The sequence below is a fragment of the Spermophilus citellus genome (assembly GCF_964194105.1).
Source record: "Spermophilus citellus genome assembly, chromosome: 13".
In the NCBI taxonomy this organism is placed as follows: Eukaryota; Metazoa; Chordata; class Mammalia; order Rodentia; family Sciuridae; genus Spermophilus; species Spermophilus citellus.
The window spans coordinates 71,884,081-71,906,557 of NC_138193.1; the positions used below are offsets into that span (position 1 = coordinate 71,884,081).

The window sequence follows — 22,477 nt, forward strand, 5'->3', positions numbered from 1 at the left end:
TTTTTAAGAGATGCTTACCAGCCCTAATTTGTGTATTTTTATTTATCATACAGAAGTTTCCCCTAGAAGTAAAAATAGATTTAAAATATTGCATAAAGGATAAAAACATTATGGTACAGATCACATGAATCCTAAAAAATAGTGTATTTTACTGATTCAGAATCATCTGTCATTTTCCATGATGGTGAACTCTCCATAGGAATTTGGACAACAGCATTTGGGCTGTCTTGTGAGAATGTAAAGAAATAAAAAACTAGGAGGAATTGTCCACAGGCATGAACTTTGTGTAATCTGAGGAAGATACATCTTGTGTTATATTTGAGCTCCAGTAGAAGTTATTGTAAGCTTCTCTGGGAGCACAGAAGAAAGAGAACCTAGGTGCAAAACTGTTCATAGCAATGTTCTTCTATAGGAGACTTTTACTGAAGTTGAATCTATAAAGCTTGTATATTAATTGTGCTAGCTGTTGTAGACAAGCAAATGTTCTTCCAAGAACTACGTTCCTAACCCTAAAAGTTCTTTAACTATCTAATTTTAATATTAAAGAGATCAATATTCAGCTTACTGAATATTGGAAAGCTCTGCAACCTCAGTGAAAAGTAAATACTAAGAGATTGAGAGTAGAAACTGAGAGTACAGTTGAATCATTATAGGCAAGATGAAAAAACAGAGTCTGTATCTAGTCACTGGTATTAGGATGGAGATAAGTGTGTTTTGAAAAAGATGGAATTATGGGTACTTTAATGTGGTAAAGCTGTGAGTAATAATCTGAGTCTCAAGTGTCTTATCTTTGGTGACTGGGTGAAAGATTGTGTGGGCAAAAGCTTACATGATGATTTTTAGAAATATAAAAGATATATTCCATAGTATACCTCTGCACTTAACAAGAAGGGCTATTCATAGACATTAATAGAATTGAGCAATTTTCTTGAAAGGCTGCTTTTGAACTTTCAATATTTAAATGAATAAGGATCAACTCTTGTTCTCCCACACATGGGTTCTCATTAATAAATGGTCAGAAATAAGCAGCCTATTTAAAAGGGAGAGATTTTTATTAGCCATAAAATTAATTGAGATAATATATATAAGCCTAATGACTTTTTTTTTTTTTTTTTTTTTTTTTTTGGTGGTGCTAGGGATTGAAGTAGGGGCATAGCACATGCTAGGCATGCTCTCTACCAGAGCCACATCCCTAGCCCCAGGCCTAATGACTTTTGAATGAAAGAAATACCTTTACCACGCACCTGGCTACCCATGGACCTTTTTTTCAAACTAAGTTTTTTTTTTTTTTTTTTTTTTTAAGTATTCAGAGGAATTCATTGTTGAAGTCATTTAGGAAAAAATGTTCAAGTGTTTACTACTTTATTTTCCAGCTTCATGGGAAAAAACAACATATCAGAGCACTATTGATTGACAGAGTAATGTTGCAGCATGAGGTAAATATCTTTTTCAGTCATGACAACTTTTTAAAATGCCAGTTTTCCAGATAAATATTTAGTTGTGATTTTCATAATTAAGTGAACTTTCAGTAAACATTTCAAGATCTGATTTACATTGTTGTTTTCTTAGCTACGAACACTAACTGTTGAGGGTTGTGAGTACAAAAAGATACATCAAGATATGATCAGAGATCTTCTCCGATTATCTACAAGTTCATATAGTCAGGTAAGGCTTATCCAAATACTCTGCCTCATTCACATTCTCATTTTACTATATGGAATTGGAATATCCCTATTTTAATAATTGAGTTTAAAAATTTTCCCACGGGGCTAGGGATGTGGCTCAAGCGGTAGCGCACTTGCCTGGCATGCGTGCGGCCCGGGTTCGATCCTCAGCACCACATACCAACAAAGATGTTGTGTCCACCGAGAACTAGAAAATAGATATTAAAAAAAAAAAAATTTCCCACAGGCAACTACCAAGAAGATAGAAAACCATAACTGATCTTTAGGCTCCCTGAAATTCATTGTTATTGAAAATACCTTTAAAATTCCAAGTATTTTCAAACTTTGTGGGTTTTTTTTGTTTGTTTGTTTGTTTTGTGTGTGTGTGTGTGTGATTGTTTTTGTCGGGGGAGAATGTACCAGGGATTGAATTCAGGGTCACTTGACCATTGAGCCCTATTTTGTATTTTATTTAGAGACAGGGTCTCACTGAATTGCTTAGCACCTTGCTTTTGCTGAGGCTGGTTTTGAACACACAATCCTCCTGCCTCAGCCTCCCGAGTCCCTGGAATTACAGGCATGCGCCACTGTGCCCAGCTTAAGCTTTTTTTTTTTTTTTTTTTTTTTTAAGTAAGACATTACTTGTACTGTCGGTATAATTAATTGCTTCTCAAAAAAAATTTTTTTTAAATTTAAGATTGTATAGCATGAGATTGCTTAATTAGGTTTTGAAAGCTACTGTATAAAGGCCATATAATTCCTCCTCAGCATTATGCTTGTGTTTCAGGGAGCCACTATCAGGAGACTTGGGGGTCAATTCTTTAAGCATAGGACCAAGAAATACCTCCAAGCACAAAAGCTAGAAAAAGCAGAGCGATTCATGTACAATGAGCTGTTCTATCCCTGTAAAGTAATATAGATTAGGTGACTAGTTTTTCACAGATCCTTCTAAAATAATGTTTAAAGAATTTGAAATATATAGAATGTGTTTATTTTATTTTGATCACTTATCTATTACTATTGAACTAGACCCATAGGTTACAATTTTTTACTGAATATTTGGGTTCAAAATGTATGAAGCTTATACTTAAGGTTTGCATTGAGAAGTTTGCAAGTTCTTTGTTTCTTTTGCACTTATGCTTCTCCTAGAAAGTCTTAATTTTCCTGTGTGAACAAAAGAGAAAATCTGACACTGCTTATGTAGAGTGACTCAGAATAAAATGTTTGTTAGTTTGCTGCTTAATTTTAGCCATATTTTTAGCTACGTTACTTAACGAATGATTATTGGTCTCATTAATTCTCCCCTTTATCAAACTATTTATAACAGTACAAATCTTTTAAACCATGAATGTGGTTGATGGTAATGTGCTTTTCTTTTGGTAATCATTTACTTGGGTTTTTTTTTTGGGGGGGGGTGTATGTACTTCAACATATTTTTCTATTAGTTAGACACAAAAATTATCACTTTGGTTTTGATAATTCAGTTGGAATCTTTTGTAGTTTATCTATGTTCTTTGCTTTTAATACTTCCTCCAGGTCAGAAATAAGGCTCAGCAAACATTTTTTGCTGCTTTAGGAGCATATAACTTCTGTTGCAGAGATATTATTCCCTTGGTTTTGGAGTTTTTACGTCCTGACAGACAAGATGTCACACAACAGCAATTTAAGGTACAGGATTTCATGTTTTTGTTTTCCTTAGCAGAATTTCAACTATAGAGAAAGCGAAAAGAATTTTCCATGTATGCACCATTTAGATTCTATATTTGGGGGCTAGGGATGTCACTCAGTGGTAGAGTGTATACCTGGCATCCATGAAGCCCTTGGTTTGATCCCCAGCTCTGCAAAACAAAAGCCAGTTCTATATTTAGATTTTATATTTGCTTTATCACATATTTACCCACCTACTATCTTATTTTTTGACATATTTCAAAGTAAATGAAAGACACTGGTACAATTCACCTTTTAAATAGTTACAATCTCATTTTTTCTTCCTAATTATTTACTTATTTATCTATGATTGTAATCAGTATTATCATGGAGAAAATATAGGATGCAGACTTCTTTGAGTAAAACAGTTATGAGTAGTAGTGATTGAGTAGACTAGCTGAACCATGGGAAAGGTGGATGAAAAACTACCAAGTTGAGAGTAGCAACCGAGTGAGTTTATCTGACTAGAGCAGAGAAAGAAGGAAATAACATAAGGCAAATATTACATCTCAGAGACGAAGTAGAATCTAGATAAGATACACTGATTACTTATAAGAGAGAAATGGATTGATTGTTACTTAGGAGAGAGAATGGATAGGACTTGGTGAATTAATATGAGGGTACTAAAAAGGAAGTGTCAATTCTGGATTGTACAACTGGTTATTTGGCATATCAGAGAGGGAGAAAGAAACAGACTCAATATTGAATTAGTATGTTTAATTTGGTTCTTACTAACTAAGAGGCAATATCAAGAAGGAGTTAGACATCTGAGTTTAAAGATAACATTTCCATATATGCTGATGAGAACCTAGAAATAGAATGAGAAGAGGACCAAGGGGTGAGTACTGAGAAGCTCTTTTAGATGCCAAGTAGAACAGGTACCTGTAGTCCCAGCTCCTCAGGAGGTTTAGGTGAGAGGATCACTTGAGCTTATGAATTTAAGCCCAGCCTGTACATCATAGTTAAATACTATCTGAAAAAAGAACACCATCCTCCTGAAAAAAAAAAAAAAAAAAAAAAAAAAAAACTGTTGGAAGCCAAGAGCTTGAGATGGAGAAGTCAGAAAATTATCATGAAATGAGGAGGAATCACAGAAGGCAGAGAGATCTTTCCAGTAGAATGACTCAGTAACAACAGCTTCCTAAAGTGAATTAAGATGAGCACTAAACATTCAAAACATGTTCCTTGAAGTTATATTGTAAGGCACTAATCATCAAATAGCCCAGTGTCAGTTACTACACTGCTTTTGTAAATAAAGTTTTATTGGAACACAACCATGTCCATTCGTTTTTGTATTGTGTGTAGCTACTTTCATGCTGTAGTGACAGAGATGATAAGTTGTGACAGAGGCCCTGTAATAGAAGAAGTTTGCTGATCCCCAATATTGAATGTTGTAGAAAATCCGACTCATTGGATAGTGTATGGCCGCATTTATTCAGAACAGTATATATGGACAAAATTTGAGAGGTGAAATGAGATCCACATTGAAAAATATCTATTAGGTCAGCAAAATTGAGGTTATCAGTGACCTTAGGAAGAACTTGAAGAATGAAATACGGGGCAGGTAAGAAAGGAGATAGGAATCAAGTTATAGTGAATGTTTTGAAAATAAAATGTTTTGATACTAATAACTCTTTTTTATGGAAAAAGGGGTATCTTAGAAAGGGTACCCTCTAAATAAATTGGACATTATGGCATAGGCCTGTGATCTTAAGTACTCAGGGGAATCACTTGAGCCCATGGGTTTGGGATCAGCCTGGGCAATATAGTCAGACCTCATCTTTAAAAAAAAAAAAAAAGAAAGAAAAAAAGAAAAGAAAGTGTAGTTGTTGCCATCAGACTCATTCTGTTATTGGATTTTTATGAGTAAAATGTTTATAGTATAATTAGCCAAGTTTTTATATACCTAGTAAAATACTTGCCAACTGAGTTTTAATTACTTTTAATAAATTATTTCAAGGCTTATGCCCTAAGATACTGAATGGCACATTTCATGGCCTTTATGAAATAGTAAAAGAATATTAGAACGGAATCTGTGTTCTTAGAAACAGCCATATATTTCTGTATTACCTTATTAATAGTCATTCTTTCAGCAAACCCTCTATTAAATGACTTAGAGAAGGTATTAGTGGATAACACTAATTCAGGTTCTAAAAGTAACATGTTAAATTAGTGAACCTATTTTATGAACCAATATCAAGCATTTAATCATTGTAAATTTAAAAACAACATGAATATGTGTTTGTTGCTACTGAATAATGTCTCTTCTTTTCCATATAAATTTAATTTTTCCTACAGGGTGCTTTATATTGTCTCCTTGGAAATCACAGTGGTGTGTGTTTGGCAAACCTTCATGATTGGGACTGTATTGTGCAGACGTGGCCAGCAATTGTTTCTTCAGGGCTTAGCCAAGCAATGTCACTAGAAAAGCCATCAATTGTGAGACTGTTTGATGATCTTGCAGAAAAGATTCACAGGCAATATGAAACAATTGGCTTGGACTTCACAGTAAGCGAAAACATTTTTTCATTTGAGTGGTTTTTTTTTTTTGTTTGTTTTGTTTTTAAGCTGAAGTTTTATTTAAAACATAAAGAAGTGCTTCCTGAAAATGCTGATGAATTAAGTAAAAGGATACAGTACTCTCTTCCTACAAGTTAGCCAACTTATCCAAGTACAGGATAATATACAGCACTTAATGTTGGTAGAATTTCACAGTGGTGTAGTGTTACAAAATCATCTGTCTAGATTATGAAGAGATTCTCAAGTGTGCGATGCATAGTTTTGGGTTACCACCTTTACTGAGCAAGAACAAGGGCTCCTGCTTCTTGGCCATAGCCAAATCCCTCAGAGCCAAAGTTCTTGACATAACATCTTTTTTTTTTTTTTTTTTTTTTTTTGTGCATAGCATCCTTTGCAGTAGATTTCACTTTCTTTCTCAGAGTTATTGATTTAAAACTCTTCTCACATTGGGCACATTGAAAATATTTTTTGTGCTAGGGCTTTCCAGCTCCAATTATCTTCTTGGTGGCATAAACAGAATCCCCACATCCTGAACACTTCCCAGCACCTCGATATTTCAGATCAGATTAGAAGTGTTTGGATTTGTTGTAGACCTGTGAGGTTGAACACTCTGTAGCTAGATGCCCAGCCTCTTACCGCCATCCATGTTGAGTGTGCCAGTGCCCTGGCTGTAACCGTATCCTTTTGGCCCATACTTTTTTCCATAGCAGGATTTGCAGTACATCTCATCATGAATTGCCACTGTTATGCATTCTAAATTTTTCCTGCAAATCATGCACAGAAAGCAGCAGCTATGGAAGCTCCTCTCATCACACTGCACTTCTTCAGCATGGTACAGAGCCCTCCCACAGGCCCCATACTTATTTCCACCTCCCCAGACAGGCATTTCTAGTCAGAGATAGGTGCAAACACTGTGTGGATGGGAGTCTTTCATTTGAGTTTAATGGAAAGACTGCCTTACTTAAATAAATGCCTTTTATTTTTCAGATATATTTTCAGCAATAATATTAGTGGCTTTTGCAGTGACTTTTTTCTTTGTGAGCTGGGGGGAACAAAGGGGATTGAACTCAGATGCAGTTGACCACTGGGCCATCCCCAGTTCCTTTTATATTTTTATTTTTAGAGACAGGGTCTCATTAAATTGCCTAGGGCATCACTAAGTTTCTGAGGCTGGCTTTGAACTTTTGATCCTCCTGCCTCAGTCTCCTGAGTAGCTAGGAGTATCTAGGCATGTGCCACTGTACCCAGCTGCAGCGATTTTAAAAAAGACATTTGTTTTCTGTTTCCATTTTGTGGTTTTAGTGATCATTACTGTAAATAACAAGGTAGAATAGCAAGTTTGAACATGTACAGGAGAGGGCCAGGCCATTTTTTACCAAAAGGCAACTGTGGATTATTACATTGTTGTGTTCTCTGTTATTTTGTATGTGTTCATAGCCTCGTTTTTTCAAAAAGTTGATTATATTATAGGAGATTGGTCATATCCAATGTAGTAAAAGATTGGCCTCTGGGTTCATAATTTATAGTGCGGGATTTTTTTTTTTAAATAAAATAGTTTATTCCTTTATTTTGTTGGAAATTTGGGGGGGGTTGTTTTTTGGTTTTTTTTTTTAGTTTTACGGATTTAATTTTTTTAAATACACGACAGCGGAATGCATTACAATTCTTATTATACATATAACACATATAAACAGATGAAAAATTGTGGTATATTTGTAATAAGAATTGTAATGCAAAAAAAAAGTACATGTATAAAGGCATGAATTGGCGTGAACATACTCTATATAGTGTGGGGTATTAAAATTGAATGATTTTGAAATAGGTAAGAATATAAAGATATATAAAATATTTATAAAGAATATAAAATTTATATAAAGAATATAAAAATAGGTAAGAATATAAAGTTCATTAGTGTGCAAATGGAGAGATGTAGCAGATCATATTAAGAACTTCTCAAATGCCATAGGCAATACCCCCTCAGAATGTAAGGGTGAATTAAAGAAAGTTGAAAGTAGCTGAATCCCCCTTTCCTAAGGTGATTATGATTCACATCCCTTCCCACTGCTTTAAATGTATTTCATTTTGATCAAACTCATTCTTGCTATTTGCAATTTTTACTAGATTGTGCTTTTTATTTTTTTATTTTTTAAATTTTTCTTTTAGTTGTCAGTGGACTTATTTATTATGCAGTGCTGAAAATTGAACCCAGTGCCTCATACTTGCTGAGGCAAGTACTCTACCACTGAGCCACACCCCCATCCCTATGCTTTTTAAAAAATTTTAAATTGAAATATAAGTCACAGGCCATAAAATTTACCTTTAGTAGTTATCTTATTCATATATGTTCATAAAAGTATATTCACACAGTCATATAACTGTTATTGCTCCAGTTCTAGAAGATTTCATCATCCAAAAAGAAGCCTGAACCCAATAATAATCACTTCCTATTCCCCCACACCACTAACCCTTGGAAATCACTACTCTACTTTCTATCTCCCTATGAATTTGCCCATTAATAGATACTTCAGGGCTGGGGTTGTAGCTTAGTAATAGAGCACTTGCCTAGTACCTGTGAGGTGCTGGGTCCAATCCTCAGCACCACATATAAATAAATAAATAAAGGTATTGTGTCCATCTACAACTGAAAATATTTTTTTAAAAACAGATACTTCAGGGGCTGGGGTTGTGGCTCAGCAGTAGAGCACTTGCCTCACATGTGTGAGGCACTGGATTCTATCCTCAACACCACATAAAAACAAATAAACAAAGATATAAAAATAGATACTTCATATAAATGGAATCATAAAATATTACTTATTTTGCTTAGCATAACATTTTTAAGGTTCATCCATGTTGTATGTAACAGAATTCTCTTTTTTCCCAATAAGATTCCAAAGTCATGTGTTGCAATAGCAGAATTACTTCAACAGTCACCGAATCCTTCTATCAACCAGATATCACTCAGCCCAGAAAAAATTAAGGAAGGGCTTAAACGCCAACAAGAAAAGAATGCTGATGCTCTAAGGTAATTGATGAATGGTCTGATAAGATAGATGACATGTTTACATGACTTTTGAGAAAATACAAAAGAGTTGGGAAATAATTACTGCAAAGAGCTCTAATTTTTATTTTTAATCTATGGAGATTGAAAATTAGCATCATAAAAATAAAGGTTAATTGTATTCCAACTTTTTTGTGGGAAGTGTTATTGTTTCTGTTATTAAATCCTAAGTTGAAGTTCAACATATGTATTGCTTAATAGCTCTTAACAATAATTTGTTTTTTATCACATTTAGCATCAGAGTATTTTTGCACTTTTGAAAGTAGAGTAGTTTGATAACATTCAAGCAGGAGCCTTTCTAACTTGATTTTGGCTATGCCTTGTAATTAGTATATGATTATGCCTATATACTTTTTTTTTAATAGACAAGTATCATTTTTTAAGAAAGCATTTTTTTGGAGTTGTAAATGTTCAGAATGCCTTTTGTTGTTGTTGTTGTTTTTAAGTGTGATGTTGAGGATCGAACCCAGTGCCTCACAGATGCTCTGCCACTGAGTTACAGCCCCAACCCGCCTATATACTTTTTGAGACAGGGTCTGTCTATGTTGCTCAAGCTGCCCTTTTACTCCTGAGCTCAAGTGATTCTCCTGCCTCAGCTTCTCTTGAGTACTAGAACTAATAGGTACACACCTCTGTTCTGGCTTTTTTTTTCTAAAGTCTTTAGAAACTCTTATAGCCTATCTAATTTCAGATAGCCAACATAACATATATGATAGACCATTCCTAATTGGATGCTAGTTATAGATTTACTTTTCACTTTAGAATGTCTGCTCAGAAACAATTGTTATTCTCTGTACCGAGCCCTTTTTGTTCTCCCAGTCTGTTTTTATTTGGCTGGCTTCTTACTAGGCCTTTTTACAATCTGGTGTTGAGAAATATAGTAAGGATGAATTTGGTTAGAATTTGAGTTTATGTTATTTGATGTTTTTCTTAGTATTGTAGTAAAACAATACCTCACCTGAATTTTATTTTATTAAGGAACTATGAGAATTTGGTAAACACTTTACTGGATGGTGTGGAACAAAGAAATCTGTGAGTACAAAAAGCCCCCCTCTCCGCACCTTGTAACATGGTGCCAGCAATCATACTTAGAACCTTGTGTGTGCCAGACAAGCTTTCTACCATTGAGCTATGTAGCCCTAAAAAAAAAAAATGATGAAGACATTTATCTTAGATTATAGATAATTTCTACATGGAAGACTGTGAATGACTATGTCACAAAAAATCATACTCTGAATTGTATGTTTAGAAGAAAACTAAGAGGGAAAGGGATGGAGGAGAGGTTTGGGGTTAATGATGGCATTATTGTTCTTTGGTATTTTAATTCTTAAGAAACTTAAATATTTATATTGCAAATACCAATATTTTTTATGAGTAATGTGCTTTTTGACTTGTCCCCCTTTTAAGGCCCTGGAAATTTGAACATATAGGCATCGGACTTCTGTCTCTACTCTTGAGAGATGATCGAGTATTGCCTCTTCGTGCCATACGGTTTTTTGTTGAGAATCTCAACCATGATGCAATTGTAGTTCGAAAGGTAAATACTTTTTTTAGTTACTATATTGGGTGTGAGAATATTTATCTCATTGAAGCATGCAGTTTCTTTACATGCATATATACATACCCTATAAACACACTGAAGATTATTAACCTGAAATCTCTCTTTGTTGATTCAGAGACAATAGCAATTCATTTAGGCATTCTACATTCAACGCTGAAGATACAGTAGGGAAAATGTTTTTAGGCTAATCAGAAAGACTGACTTTGAAAATTTAGAAAATTAGGTGTGCACAAGGGGAAAAATATTCAGCATAACTTTTTTTATTTTGCTCTCAAAGTATTAGAGGCTTAAAGAAGGGTACTATCTAGTATATTGGAGAAAAATTCTTAAAAAGATGCTTAGGCTGAGATGTGAAAAATGAGGAGAACAAAGAAAAGATTGAAGTTCTAAAGAACTAGGGTTAAGATTGAAGAATGGCAGCTGCCAGTGACTCATTCCCAGTGAGATTTCACATTCTTACCATCTGTCATTGGCGGAAGTGTTTTGTAAGAAATAAAATCCAGCATCTGCTTTGGGTAAAGCAGTCAGTCTTTTAAGAGGTTTTAAAAATTTTGATTCTTGTATGGCACCTGTTTTCTAGATGGCTATCTCAGCTGTTACTGGAATTCTCAAGCAGCTAAAGAGAACACACAAAAAGTTAACTATCAACCCTTATGAAATCAGTAAGTATTACCAAAAATAATTAGTAGTGCTTTTCAATAAAATTTATACATTTTTCTTGATGTATAAATTATGGTTCTTGGTCTTAAGTATTGTTCTATAGATATTAACACAAAGTATGAGAAAGTATGAGAACAGTGACAGTAAAATCTAGGGATAACATAAGTATTTACAAAAGTAGATTGACTCTGTATCTTCACTTTGTTTTTATTTTTGTTGTGCTGGGGGTTGAACCTAGGGAAGTGCTCTATCACTGAGCCACACCCCCAACCCTTTGTTTTCTTAATATAGGTATCTCTAAGATTCATACTTGGGCTAATATACACCGTCTACATTTATTATTTTTTTTCACCCACAGAACAATTATACTAATTATTTACTCAGCTGTATTTCAGAAAATTAAAATATCTATTATCACTTCATTAAAGGTTTTTCTTTGAGTGATGAGATTAGGGACAAATTTGATTTTCTTCTTTATACCTTATTGTATCATCAATATGTTTCAAAAGAAAACCTTTCTTTTTCCTGATAAATGAACCAATCATTGGTTAAAACATTGCATTTAATCACCACATCTCCTTTGTTTATTTCTAAATTAGAGCATAGATTGAGAAAAAAGCTTAAAAATTTTTCCCGTTTATGAAGGACATTCACTGGGATAACCGACAATTTCAATAATATATGTTGCTAAAATGATTGTATAGGATCAGTGTTAACTATTTATTTTGGAAGATTTGTTTAGGCTAGGTAAATGAATATTCTTATTTATAGTACACACAGAAATACCTTGTAGGTAAAGGGACAATATGTCTACAGTTTCAACTAAAATTGTTCCCCCAATTTGTGTATATATGTGAAGAGAAAGAGAATGTCAAAATTTGAGGTATATGAGTGAAGGATATGTGGGGATTTCTTAAGGTCTGTACATTTAAAATTAATTCAAAGCTAAAATTTTTAACAAAATTAATCCTTCTAATTTTGCTGATAGGAAGAAGTTTGTTGCGTAATCCTTCCCCCAAATAAGTATTCTAAAATCATTTAGTGGATAATCATATCTTTTTTCCTCTGGTTTAAGTTACTCCTTTAATTGCTCGTTTATATGTAGGGGTTTTTTTTTGTTGAGAGAATTTTATTAGATGGTGCCTTGTTATAAAGACGAGTTATAGTAGCACTATTGATTTGAAAATTGAAAATAATTTTATAAACATTAGTTTGGCAGAGGGGATTACCGGGGAAAACCCAGGGGTATGTAACTGTTGAGCCACATCCCCAGCCCTTTTTATATTTTTATTTAGAGGCAAGATCTTGCTAAGTTGCTTAGGGCCTCGCTAAATAGCTGAGGCAGGCTTGGAACTCGCAATTCTTGTGCCCCAGCCTCCCAAGCTGCTGGAATTACAGGCATATGCTACCACGCCTAGCTGTGTATAAATGTTTTTAATCAAATTTGATTGGTTTTTGTTTTTTTAGGTGGATATCCTAAACCCACCCAAATTCTTGCTGGTGATAGGCCTGATAATCATTGGCTGCATTATAATAGCAAAAGTATACCAAGAACTAAAAAAGAATGGGAGTCAAGTTGCTTTGTTGAAAAAACTCACTGGGGATACTATACTTGGCCAAAGTAAGTTCTAACTTAGCATATACCTCATCATTAAAAAGCTTTTGATGTGATTTATCAGAGTTGGATGTCTATGGAGGTTCAGAGACACTTGAAGGTTTTTCTACTTCCCTCTTCCTCTCTTTCCTTTGCTCTGCCAGTGTGTGTCTCATTCTTGCCTCTTTCCTTGTATTAAAAGTCCTAGCCTTACTTTTTTCTCCTTTTTTTTAATAGGAAATATCATGCTCCAAACATTCCTTATTTTAATTATTTGTTTTTATGTGGTGCTGAGGATCAAACCCAGTGCCTCACACATGCCAGGCAAAAGCGCTCCACCACTGAAGTATAACCCAGCCCAAGTCCTAGCCTTTCTTAATACCATAATTATATTGCAAAAGAGTTTATTAATAGCTGCTTTATTGGGGATGTGGTTCAAGTGGTAGCGCGCTCGCCTGGCATGCGTGCAGCCCGGGTTCGATTCTCAGCACCACATACAAACAAAGATGTTGTGTCTGCTGAAAACTTAAAAAAAAAAAAAAAAAAGAGCTGCTTTAAATATATTCCTATTTATAATATGTCCACATGTAAATCAGACCATAAAAATACTTCACTATTGACTCCATTAATTTATATCAGTCAAGAACACAATGATATAATAGATTTTTTAGATGGAGACTTTTTGGCAGGGGAGAGTGGTGTACCCAGGATTGAACTTGGGACACTTGGCCACTGAGCCACATCCACACTGACTTTTTTGGAATTTTATTTACGGACAGAGTCTCTTTTTTTGTTGTTGTTGTTTAGTGCCTCTCTTTGTCTCAGGCTGTCTTTGAACTCTCACTCTTCCTGCCTCAGCCTTCGGAGCCACTGGGATTACAGGCATGTGCCACCATGCCCAGCTTACACTGAGACTTTCATTGACATTCATAACTTGAAACTTAACATCACTTAGACTTTATTAAAAGTTCCTGCTAATATTTTTCATCTGTGTTCTAATTTTTTTTCCTCTATATATTACAAATTTTCCTCTATATATTACTGTGTAGGAATATGGTTGTTTATGCTGGTGTGGAAGAGCAGCCTAAGCTTGGCAGAAGCAGGGAGGATATGACAGAGGTAAGCATTCATTTCACCATGATTTCAAAAGATTCGCATCTTACTGTCAGTAAGATTTATTTCAATCCCAGTTCAGATCATTTTTACTAGTTTAGGTATCTCAGTGAATGTGTACTACTGTCCCAACACCTGTTACTGCCAATTTACACAGGTCTCAATGTATCTAAGGCTACTCTGAATTTAGCATTCTGCTTAGCACTTCCTTGGGTGCTGCTTTTGTATAGTTAGCTGCTAGTTCTTATCAGTTTTGTCTGATGCATAGTTTTTTGTTTTTTCCCTCTATAATGGGATTTTACTCAGCTTTAAAAAGGAAAGGAATTCTAATCATTTTAAAGAAACTATAAGTAAAAACCATAAAATAATAAGACCAAAACTTAATTTTCTTTATAGAGAGTACCATTACCAGTGAAATTCATAGAGTGGTGATTTCAGAGGCTTCGTAGAGTAGAAAATGAGTTGGTAAAAGAGTATAGAGCTCTAAGATGAAAAGACTTTGGGACATTTGTTGCACAATAATGTGAATGACCACCGAACTATACACTTAAACATTTATGATGATAATTTCATTATCTGTATTTTATAAGTTGTTTTTAAAAAATATAGTTCACAGTGATAAATCCGATCATATTTCTGAGGTTTTTCTATTTTATTTATCTGGTGTGAATCTTCTGGGGCTAAGTGAGGTGGGCATTTTTGGCTAAAAGATCGTCTGCACTCATAAGGCCTTTCTCCAGCAGAATTCTGTGCTTAATGAAGCTGGAATTGATATAAGCTTTTTGAAGTCAAAGACACTTGCTGATTTTTAACCATATTGCATATAAATGATGGGTACTGAGTAAATAGATGTTCATAGATTAAAGCCAAAACTACTTACTCTTCCTTGAACTTGTTACATTATCACATTGAGAAATAATGAGTTTTAAGTTTATGTCTTCCTAATAATAGTGATCTAATTTAGCTGATTCTGACGAAAGTTTTCCTTTTAATTTTTGGTGTCATGCAAATACAGGCAACATAATTAAGCTTTCATTTCTCAAGCAGAATGTTTGTTGGTTTAATTCACAGAATGAGATATGATACCCAGATTCAAAGACATCAAGAAAAACTTCCACCTATTCTTAAGGATGTAGCAATTTTAGAAGGGAGGTATTTATTTTGGTTCTAGAAAACATTATAGTTTTTGTGAGAACTAAAAATTCTTCAGAACAAAATAACAGCTTCCATTGAATCAAAATCTTACAATTTTAAAAAGTTTTCAGAATCATGTTTTTAAATAGATTTTAATTCCTGAACATTGTTCTTTTTTTTTTTAACTTTATAGGCAGAACAGATTATATTTGATCATTTTTCTGATCCTAAATTTGTTGAACAGTTAATTACTTTTCTATCTTTAGAAGACAGAAAAGGAAAAGATAAGTTTAATCCCCGACGTTTTTGCCTCTTTAAGGTAACTATATTATTTATATATTGTCTTCTTAAAGTTCAGTGACTGTTTTGTTTGTAGGTTTATAAGGTTTAAATATTGGATCAAAGTTTGAATTTAGCCATCTGTCTTCATAAACATGGCACTGGAATTTATATTAATCATTGATCTTGGCTTAACTTCAAGATTTTTATTTTAATGAATGAAGGAAACTTTTTAGTGTTGTAATGAACACTAGAAGCAAAAGTAATACTACGCATTTTATTCTTTTGGGGGGTATGTAATATTTTTTTAAACAAAAGATTATTAAAATCTTATTTAGTTACATTTTAATGTGATAGGTAAAATGGCAGCCTTATCATTTTAACTCAGACATTGTTAAAGCAGTTCTAAAGGGGAGAATGCTTAGAATCTGAAGCACAATTATGTAAAAAATAATAATCACTTGACTCTAAATTAAGGAAGAATTACCTAATTACTGAATTTTCTTTGTTTTTGTAGGGTATATTTAGAAATTTTGATGATGCCTTTCTGCCAGTTCTGAAGCCCCATTTAGAACGTTTGGTTGCAGATTCTCATGAAAGTACCCAGCGATGTGTTGCAGAAATTATAGCTGGTTTAATCCGAGGTTCTAAGCATTGGACATTTGAAAAGGTGATGTAATTTTATAGTATATGTTTATATAGAATTCTTACCACAATTGTTATTGATACCTAAAAGTGAAATGATATTGATCCATAAAATGTGGTATATATTGGTTTGAGCATGTGCTAAAAACTTTCGATCAATAGACAACATTCAATTGTCATTATAAATTGGAGTTATTTGCTAAAATAGTGGAGAAGGAGAGTCAGGATATATCATAGAAAAAGAAAAGAATTCTGGTTTCTCTTAAAAGTAAGAAAATCTTGGAGACTGTTCATATTATTATATTTCCATCATTTTAGCTAGTGCTGCATATGGGCTTCTCCTTTCATGAAGCCTCTCTTGCCTCCCAAATCCTTTCTGTAAGCATCTTTGCTCCTCTGTATTACCCTTCCCAAATTGCTAACAGTTTGAGTTGGAACTCCTTTTTTAGAATATCACTCTTTTAATTGTAAGAGTTAGTTGCACACCCTGCCCTAAGGTTAATTGGTTAAGAAAATGCACTAGACTGAAAAGAACATGGTCAAATATAAAGAATGCTTAAATATGAGAGAGGCCACTGTTTCTTCAAAGAGAACATATTTGTTTGGGGCCATCTTTAGGAGTGTTAAACATGTTGCACATGTCTTTGTCCTATCTTTACTAGAGCACTTTGTGGTGGGGGGAGGGACGGGCAGTACTATGGATTGGACCTATGGTCCAAGCCCTTTCTGTTTTTAAATTTTCAGACAGGGTCTCTCTAAGTTGCCCAGGCTGACCTTGCTCTTGTGATCCTCTTGCCTCAGCCTCCCAAGTAGCTGGGATTATAGACATGCACCACCATGTCCAGTTTGAGCCACTTTTGAGTTACCTATTTTCCAAATTACATCTCATCCTTCTTTTTAAAAAACTGCCTGATGCTTTTGGCAGAAATTTTATCTCAAACCCTCCCTTCCTGTTTGTCTTAAAAAAACAAACAAACAGAAAAAACCAACTTTTTAGTCCAGCCAGACATGGTGGCACATGCTTGTAATCTCAGTGACTTGAGAGGATGAGGCAGGAGGATTATAAATTTGAGGTCAGCCTCAGCAAATTTAGTGATGCTGTAAGCAAATTGGTGAGACCCTGTCTCAAAATAAAAAGGGCTGGCTATCTCAGTAATAGAGCATCACTAGTTTCAATACTCTATACTACAAATAATTTTTTTAAAAATAATAAATAATTAAATAAAGTCCAGTGAACTTGCAGCATGGACATCATTTGGGAACTTGTTAGAAAAGGAAGATCTCAGCCCCTCACCCCCAGATTAATCATAATCTGCATTTTTATCAAGACACAGTTGGGATTCTCATTAACTTTTGAGAAGCACACACATATATATTCAGTCTCTGTACAACGAAACAGTTTTTAAAAGGCTATTTATGATAAATACTTGCAATGTGAAGATTATACCCCAGGCTAAATCCTAAATTATATTAAAATGTCATTGCCTTCTATTTAAGATTCAGTCAAATGGCCTTGATAAACATATAAAAGTTAAAAATTGTGATTTTATTTAGTCCAGTGTACTGTTAACTAAAAAATTTAAGAGGACCCCCTCCACCTATTCTCTGAGAAACAAATGTACATCATAAACATGCCACAGTCCCTGACTTTTAGAATCTTATCCAGAAGGGGAAAGATACGTAAATAAGTATGTTGCATATAGTGTGGTAAACGTAACATGAGACAGTCTTGGTTTAGACCTGGAGTGGAGTTTTGGCATCACTATTAAGGCTCCCTTTCACTTTATTTTTTATTTTTGTGATTTATTTATTTATTTTATTGGTTTATACTATTTACACACGCATAACAGCAGGATTCATTTTGACATAATTATAAATGCATGGGATATAATTTGCTCCAAATAAAGTCCCCAGTATTTGCCCTTACCCTCTCCTTCTTCCCTCCCCTTGTTTCCTTTTCTCAACTCTACTGATCTATTTATTTACCTTTTTTTGTGTGGGGGGGATAAAATTAGTATCTTGTGGATATACATAATGATAAGTATAGTATATTCATATATGTACATTGGGAAGTTAGGTCAGATTCATTCCACTGTTTTTCCCTTATTCTGTCTCCACCCTCCTCCTCAATCCCCTTCTTCTTCTCCCTAATCTTTTATTTTCACCCCACCCTCCTCACCCACCCCATTTTTTTCCCCTGTATTTTTCCTTCTAAAAAGAGGACTGCTCAGTAGGACAGATTTTATAAGGAACCATATGAAGTTTCTCCTCTTTTTCCTGTATAGTGTTTTGGGGAGAAATTTTGACCTGTACCTAAATATATACAATGAGAAAATGCTGAATTGCTTTCTTGGATTATTTGTATTTTCTAGAAAATAATTTAAATGATCTATCAGTTTGTGCATTTCCAGGAAGAGTTATTTAAGAAAAATGTTCTGAGTATTGCTCACTTTTACCCGTGTGTTTTGTTTTGAGTAGGTGGAGAAGCTTTGGGAGCTTCTGTGCCCTCTGCTTAGAACAGCTTTGTCCAACATTACAGTAGAAACTTATAATGACTGGGGAACTTGCATAGCAACATCCTGTGTAAGTTCTCCTGCTTCCTTGTCATGCTTGCATAACTGCTCAGATTTTTTTAATGCCCCGTGTCCAAATGTAAACCTCATTATGCCACTTGAATCTTAAATCTTGTTCATAGGTTTCTCATCCTCCAAAGGATTTTGATATCTTCTCTACTTATAGTATTTTTATTTTTTATCTTCTCTACTTATAGTATTTTTATTACAGTGCTGGGTTGGAACCCAGGCGTTTGTGCATGCTAGACAAGTGCTGTACCATTGACCTATCTCCCTGGCCATTTTTGTTTTTTAACATTTTATTTTGAGACAGGGTCTCACTAGTTTGCCCAAGCTGGCCTTGAATTTGCAATCCTCTTGCCTCTGCCTCCTAACAGCTGGGTGGCACTCCACCCAGCAGAATGCATTTTTAATTTGTCAAGTCAAATCACATATTTGAAATGTAGTTGATATATACTAAAATTCACACACTACAAGGTTATAGGTGTTATTTTTGACTCCACGTATGTTCATAGCTCAGCACACTTCAATTTAAGGACAATCCATGTACCTAACAATTTGTTCCTATTAACATGAGCTATGAGAAGAACTACATTTGTTTGTTTGTTTGTTTTAATGGACAGCATGCCTTTATTTTTATTTTTATTCTAATTTGTTATATATAACAGCAGAACGCATTACAATTCATATTATACGTATAGAGCACAATTTTTCATATCTCTGGTTGGTTGTACACAAAGTAGAGTCACACCATTCGTGTCTTCATACATGTACAAAGGGTAATGATGTCCATCTCATTCCACCGACTGTCCTACCCCTATGCCCCCTCCCTTCTCCTCCCTCCCCTTTAGCTTGAGTTTATTTTATTTGCTTATTTTTATGTGGTGCTGAGGATCAATCCCACTGCCTCACATGTGCAAGGCAAGCACTCTGCCACTGAGCTACAGCCCCAGCCGCAGCCCTAGCCCCTACATTTGTATTTGACTGATCAGTTTTAGTTTTAATCCTGTATGTTTATGCATTTTTAATATTTCTAAAATAACTAGATACAATTTATTTATAAAATTATAGGTCCTGTGTTTAATTATTACTTTATATCTTCTACACAGGAAAGCAGAGATCCTCGGAAACTTCATTGGCTTTTTGAGCTCTTATTGGAATCACCATTGAGTGGTGAAGGAGGATCCTTTGTAGATGCATGGTAAATAAAAAGAAGACTTAGTTAATACCAAAGATTTTGTGTTAGTGAATTGTCTATGGTCCTAAGTAGTAGACGAAGTAATTGCTTTCTTCTGGATGACAGTGTGATACAGTTCATCATAACTTGTAATACTTACTTAATCTATTTCTCAGTTAGGAACAAGTAGGAAAAATGTAGGCAACCCAAGCATTTCCAGTGTATGGCAGGTATAGCCTCTCACTGTCATATCTTCTAATAGGATTGTTTTTTTTCCTTGACAGTTACTAACTTCTTTATCACATCTTATTTTTCACTTCTCTTGTTAAGAAAAATATAAAGAAAAGTGGCTGAGGATGTAGCTTAGTGGTAGAGTGCTTGCCTAACTGCGCAAGTTCAATCCCCAGCACTGTAAACATAATAAATAAATAAAAATAAAGAAGAGAATAATCGGGCTTGAATTGTAGCTCAGTGGTAGAGCACTTGACTCGCACGCATGAGACCCTGGGTTCAATCCTCAGCACCACATAAAATAAATAAACATAAAGATATTGTATCCATCTACAATTTTTTTTAAAAAAGAGAGTAATCATGCCAGGCACAGTGGTACATGCCTGTAATCCTAGTGAACTAGGGAAGGTGAGGCAGGAAGGTCATAAGTTTAAAGCCAGCCTAAGCAATTTAGTGAGACCCTGTCTCAAAAAGTAAAAAGGGCTGGGGATGTGGCTCAGTAGCTCAGTAGTTAAGTACCCCTGGAGCCCCCACCCTCCATAAAAGGAGAGTAATCATTTCAAGGAAAACTGCACAATTTGGTAGGCCATGTGAAACTGGAGAAAGATAGTTGACAATAGAAAAAAAAAAAGTTAACAAATCTCATTAAAACAAAGAATAGATATTTGGTTTGTGAAAAACCTTGAATGATAATTCTTTTTTCCAGTAGTACAGAGGATTGAACCCAGAGGCACTTTACCACTGAGGTACATCCTAGTGCTCATGCGCTCCCCCCCCCTTTTTGTCTTGAGATAGATTATGCTAAATTGCCCAGGCTAGCTCTTCATACAATCCTTCAGCCTCAGCCTCCTAAGTAGCTGGGATTACAGGCATGGATCACTATGCTCAGCTTGAATTCTAATTTTTAAAGATTCTCCAGGGGGTTGTTTTTTGTTTGTGTTTCTTTTTGTTTTTATACCAGGGATTGAACCAAGGGTACTTCCACAGAGCCAGAATCCTGGCCCTTTTTTTATATAGAGACAGGTCTTGCTGAGTTGCTTAGAGCCTTACTAAGTGCTGAGGCTGACTTTGAATTTGCAATTCTCCTGCCTCAGCCTCCCAAGCTGCAGGCTTTACGGGCATGTGGCACCACGCCCAGTCAAGAGTTTTTTTCCCCAGTTGTATAGTAGTGGAAATTAAATGTGATATAGAAAAAAATGATGTAGGCAATGTAAAAATAACAAAAAAAAACTTCATAAAGATGGCATTTTTAAAATATAGATTTGTCATTATCTATTAAGTGATTACATGGAAGGAGTTTTATGTGAAATCCAGACATTGTTTATCTATATTGTTGGTACGTAAATGCAGAAAGGGGCAGTAACACAATGCTTCTCTCCTTTAATTTTAGTCGACTTTATGTACTACAAGGTGGCCTTGCCCAGCAAGAGTGGAGAGTGCCTGAATTATTGCACAGACTACTGAAGTACTTGGAACCCAAACTCACCCAGGTTTACAAAAATGTCAGGGAAAGAATAGGGAGGTAGGTATTATTTTCTCAGTGGTAAAGCATTACTCCTGAGTTCTTTTTGTTAAGTTTTAATATCTAACAATACATGCTCATTATTTCCTGGTGAGTTTCATTGTTTCTTCTTCTTCAAATTTTGTTTACTATTATGTTGTGGGAAACAAGACAAAGCACTCTTGAATATAAACTAGGAAGGCAGTCTGATCAGAGGCCAAAGGTCAACCATCACAGTACCCTGTGTTACACATAGAGACAATCTGAGACGATCTCCAGGAATTATCTTGGGAAAATTAATTTTGGTTGGGTCACAATTTTTGAACATCAGTTTGTTAATATGGGATGTCTTATTATTATGTAATTCATTTAACAGTGTGCTGACCTACATATTCATGATAGATGTTTCTTTGCCAAATACTGCGCCAACAACATCCCCTTGTATTCCTGAGTTTACTGCTCGAATTTTAGAGAAATTAAAACCCCTTATGGATGTGGATGAAGAAATTCAGAACCATGTTATGGAAGAAAATGGAATTGGTGAAGAAGATGAACGAACTCAGGGCATTAAACTCTTAAAAACTAGTGAGTAGCTAAAGTTTCTAGAAATTCATTTGAAAACACATTTATTTTGATTCTCCTTTGGAATTTTTCCCCACTATTTTTTATTTGCTAAAATATGCATGGTGTGAAATTTATGTATTTAAGCATACATTGGCATGAAGTGTATTCACACTGTTGTGTAACTATCACCACTGTCTGTCTCCACAGTGCTTTTTATTATGTAAAACTGAAACTGAGTTCCCATTTAAAAAAAAAAATAGCTTCTCATTCTTCCTCCTGTAACTCCTACCCACCATCATTTTACTCTGTCTCTCTGAGTTTGCCTTATGCTAGGTAGCTCATATCATACAATATTAAATCAGACAATGTTGGTTCTTTTAGATCTGGTGTATTTCATGTTGCACAGTATTTTATGGTTAATCCATGTTGTAGCATGAATTAAAAAAATGGATTCCTACTATTTTCTTCATACATTTGTCTGTTAATAGGAATA

At 34.7% G+C, this 22,477-nt stretch overlaps 1 protein-coding gene and 1 pseudogene across 5 annotated transcripts in view; one reads left to right on the forward strand and one right to left on the reverse strand.

Moving 5' to 3' along the window:
- Positions 1–22,477, forward strand: part of PSME4 (proteasome activator subunit 4) — a 96,625-nt gene that overhangs the window by 56,245 nt on the left and 17,903 nt on the right. For all 4 annotated transcript variants that reach the window (XM_081265414.1, XM_081265415.1, XM_081265416.1 and 1 more), the window contains 16 exons: positions 1,374–1,436; positions 1,570–1,665; positions 3,201–3,332; positions 5,670–5,879; positions 8,780–8,916; positions 9,931–9,984; positions 10,360–10,489; positions 11,094–11,175; positions 12,641–12,794; positions 13,817–13,886; positions 15,208–15,333; positions 15,811–15,963; positions 18,417–18,521; positions 19,621–19,712; positions 21,310–21,441; positions 21,797–22,005. In XM_081265414.1, the coding sequence (XP_081121540.1) occupies positions 1,374–1,436; positions 1,570–1,665; positions 3,201–3,332; positions 5,670–5,879; positions 8,780–8,916; positions 9,931–9,984; positions 10,360–10,489; positions 11,094–11,175; positions 12,641–12,794; positions 13,817–13,886; positions 15,208–15,333; positions 15,811–15,963; positions 18,417–18,521; positions 19,621–19,712; positions 21,310–21,441; positions 21,797–22,005 (1,945 nt within the window). The remainder of the gene's footprint in view (positions 1–1,373; positions 1,437–1,569; positions 1,666–3,200; positions 3,333–5,669; positions 5,880–8,779; positions 8,917–9,930; positions 9,985–10,359; positions 10,490–11,093; positions 11,176–12,640; positions 12,795–13,816; positions 13,887–15,207; positions 15,334–15,810; positions 15,964–18,416; positions 18,522–19,620; positions 19,713–21,309; positions 21,442–21,796; positions 22,006–22,477) is intronic.
- On the reverse strand, positions 6,167–6,623 carry LOC308632698 (cysteine and glycine-rich protein 2-like; annotated as a pseudogene). The gene has a single exon. The product of its transcript is annotated as a cysteine and glycine-rich protein 2-like (transcript).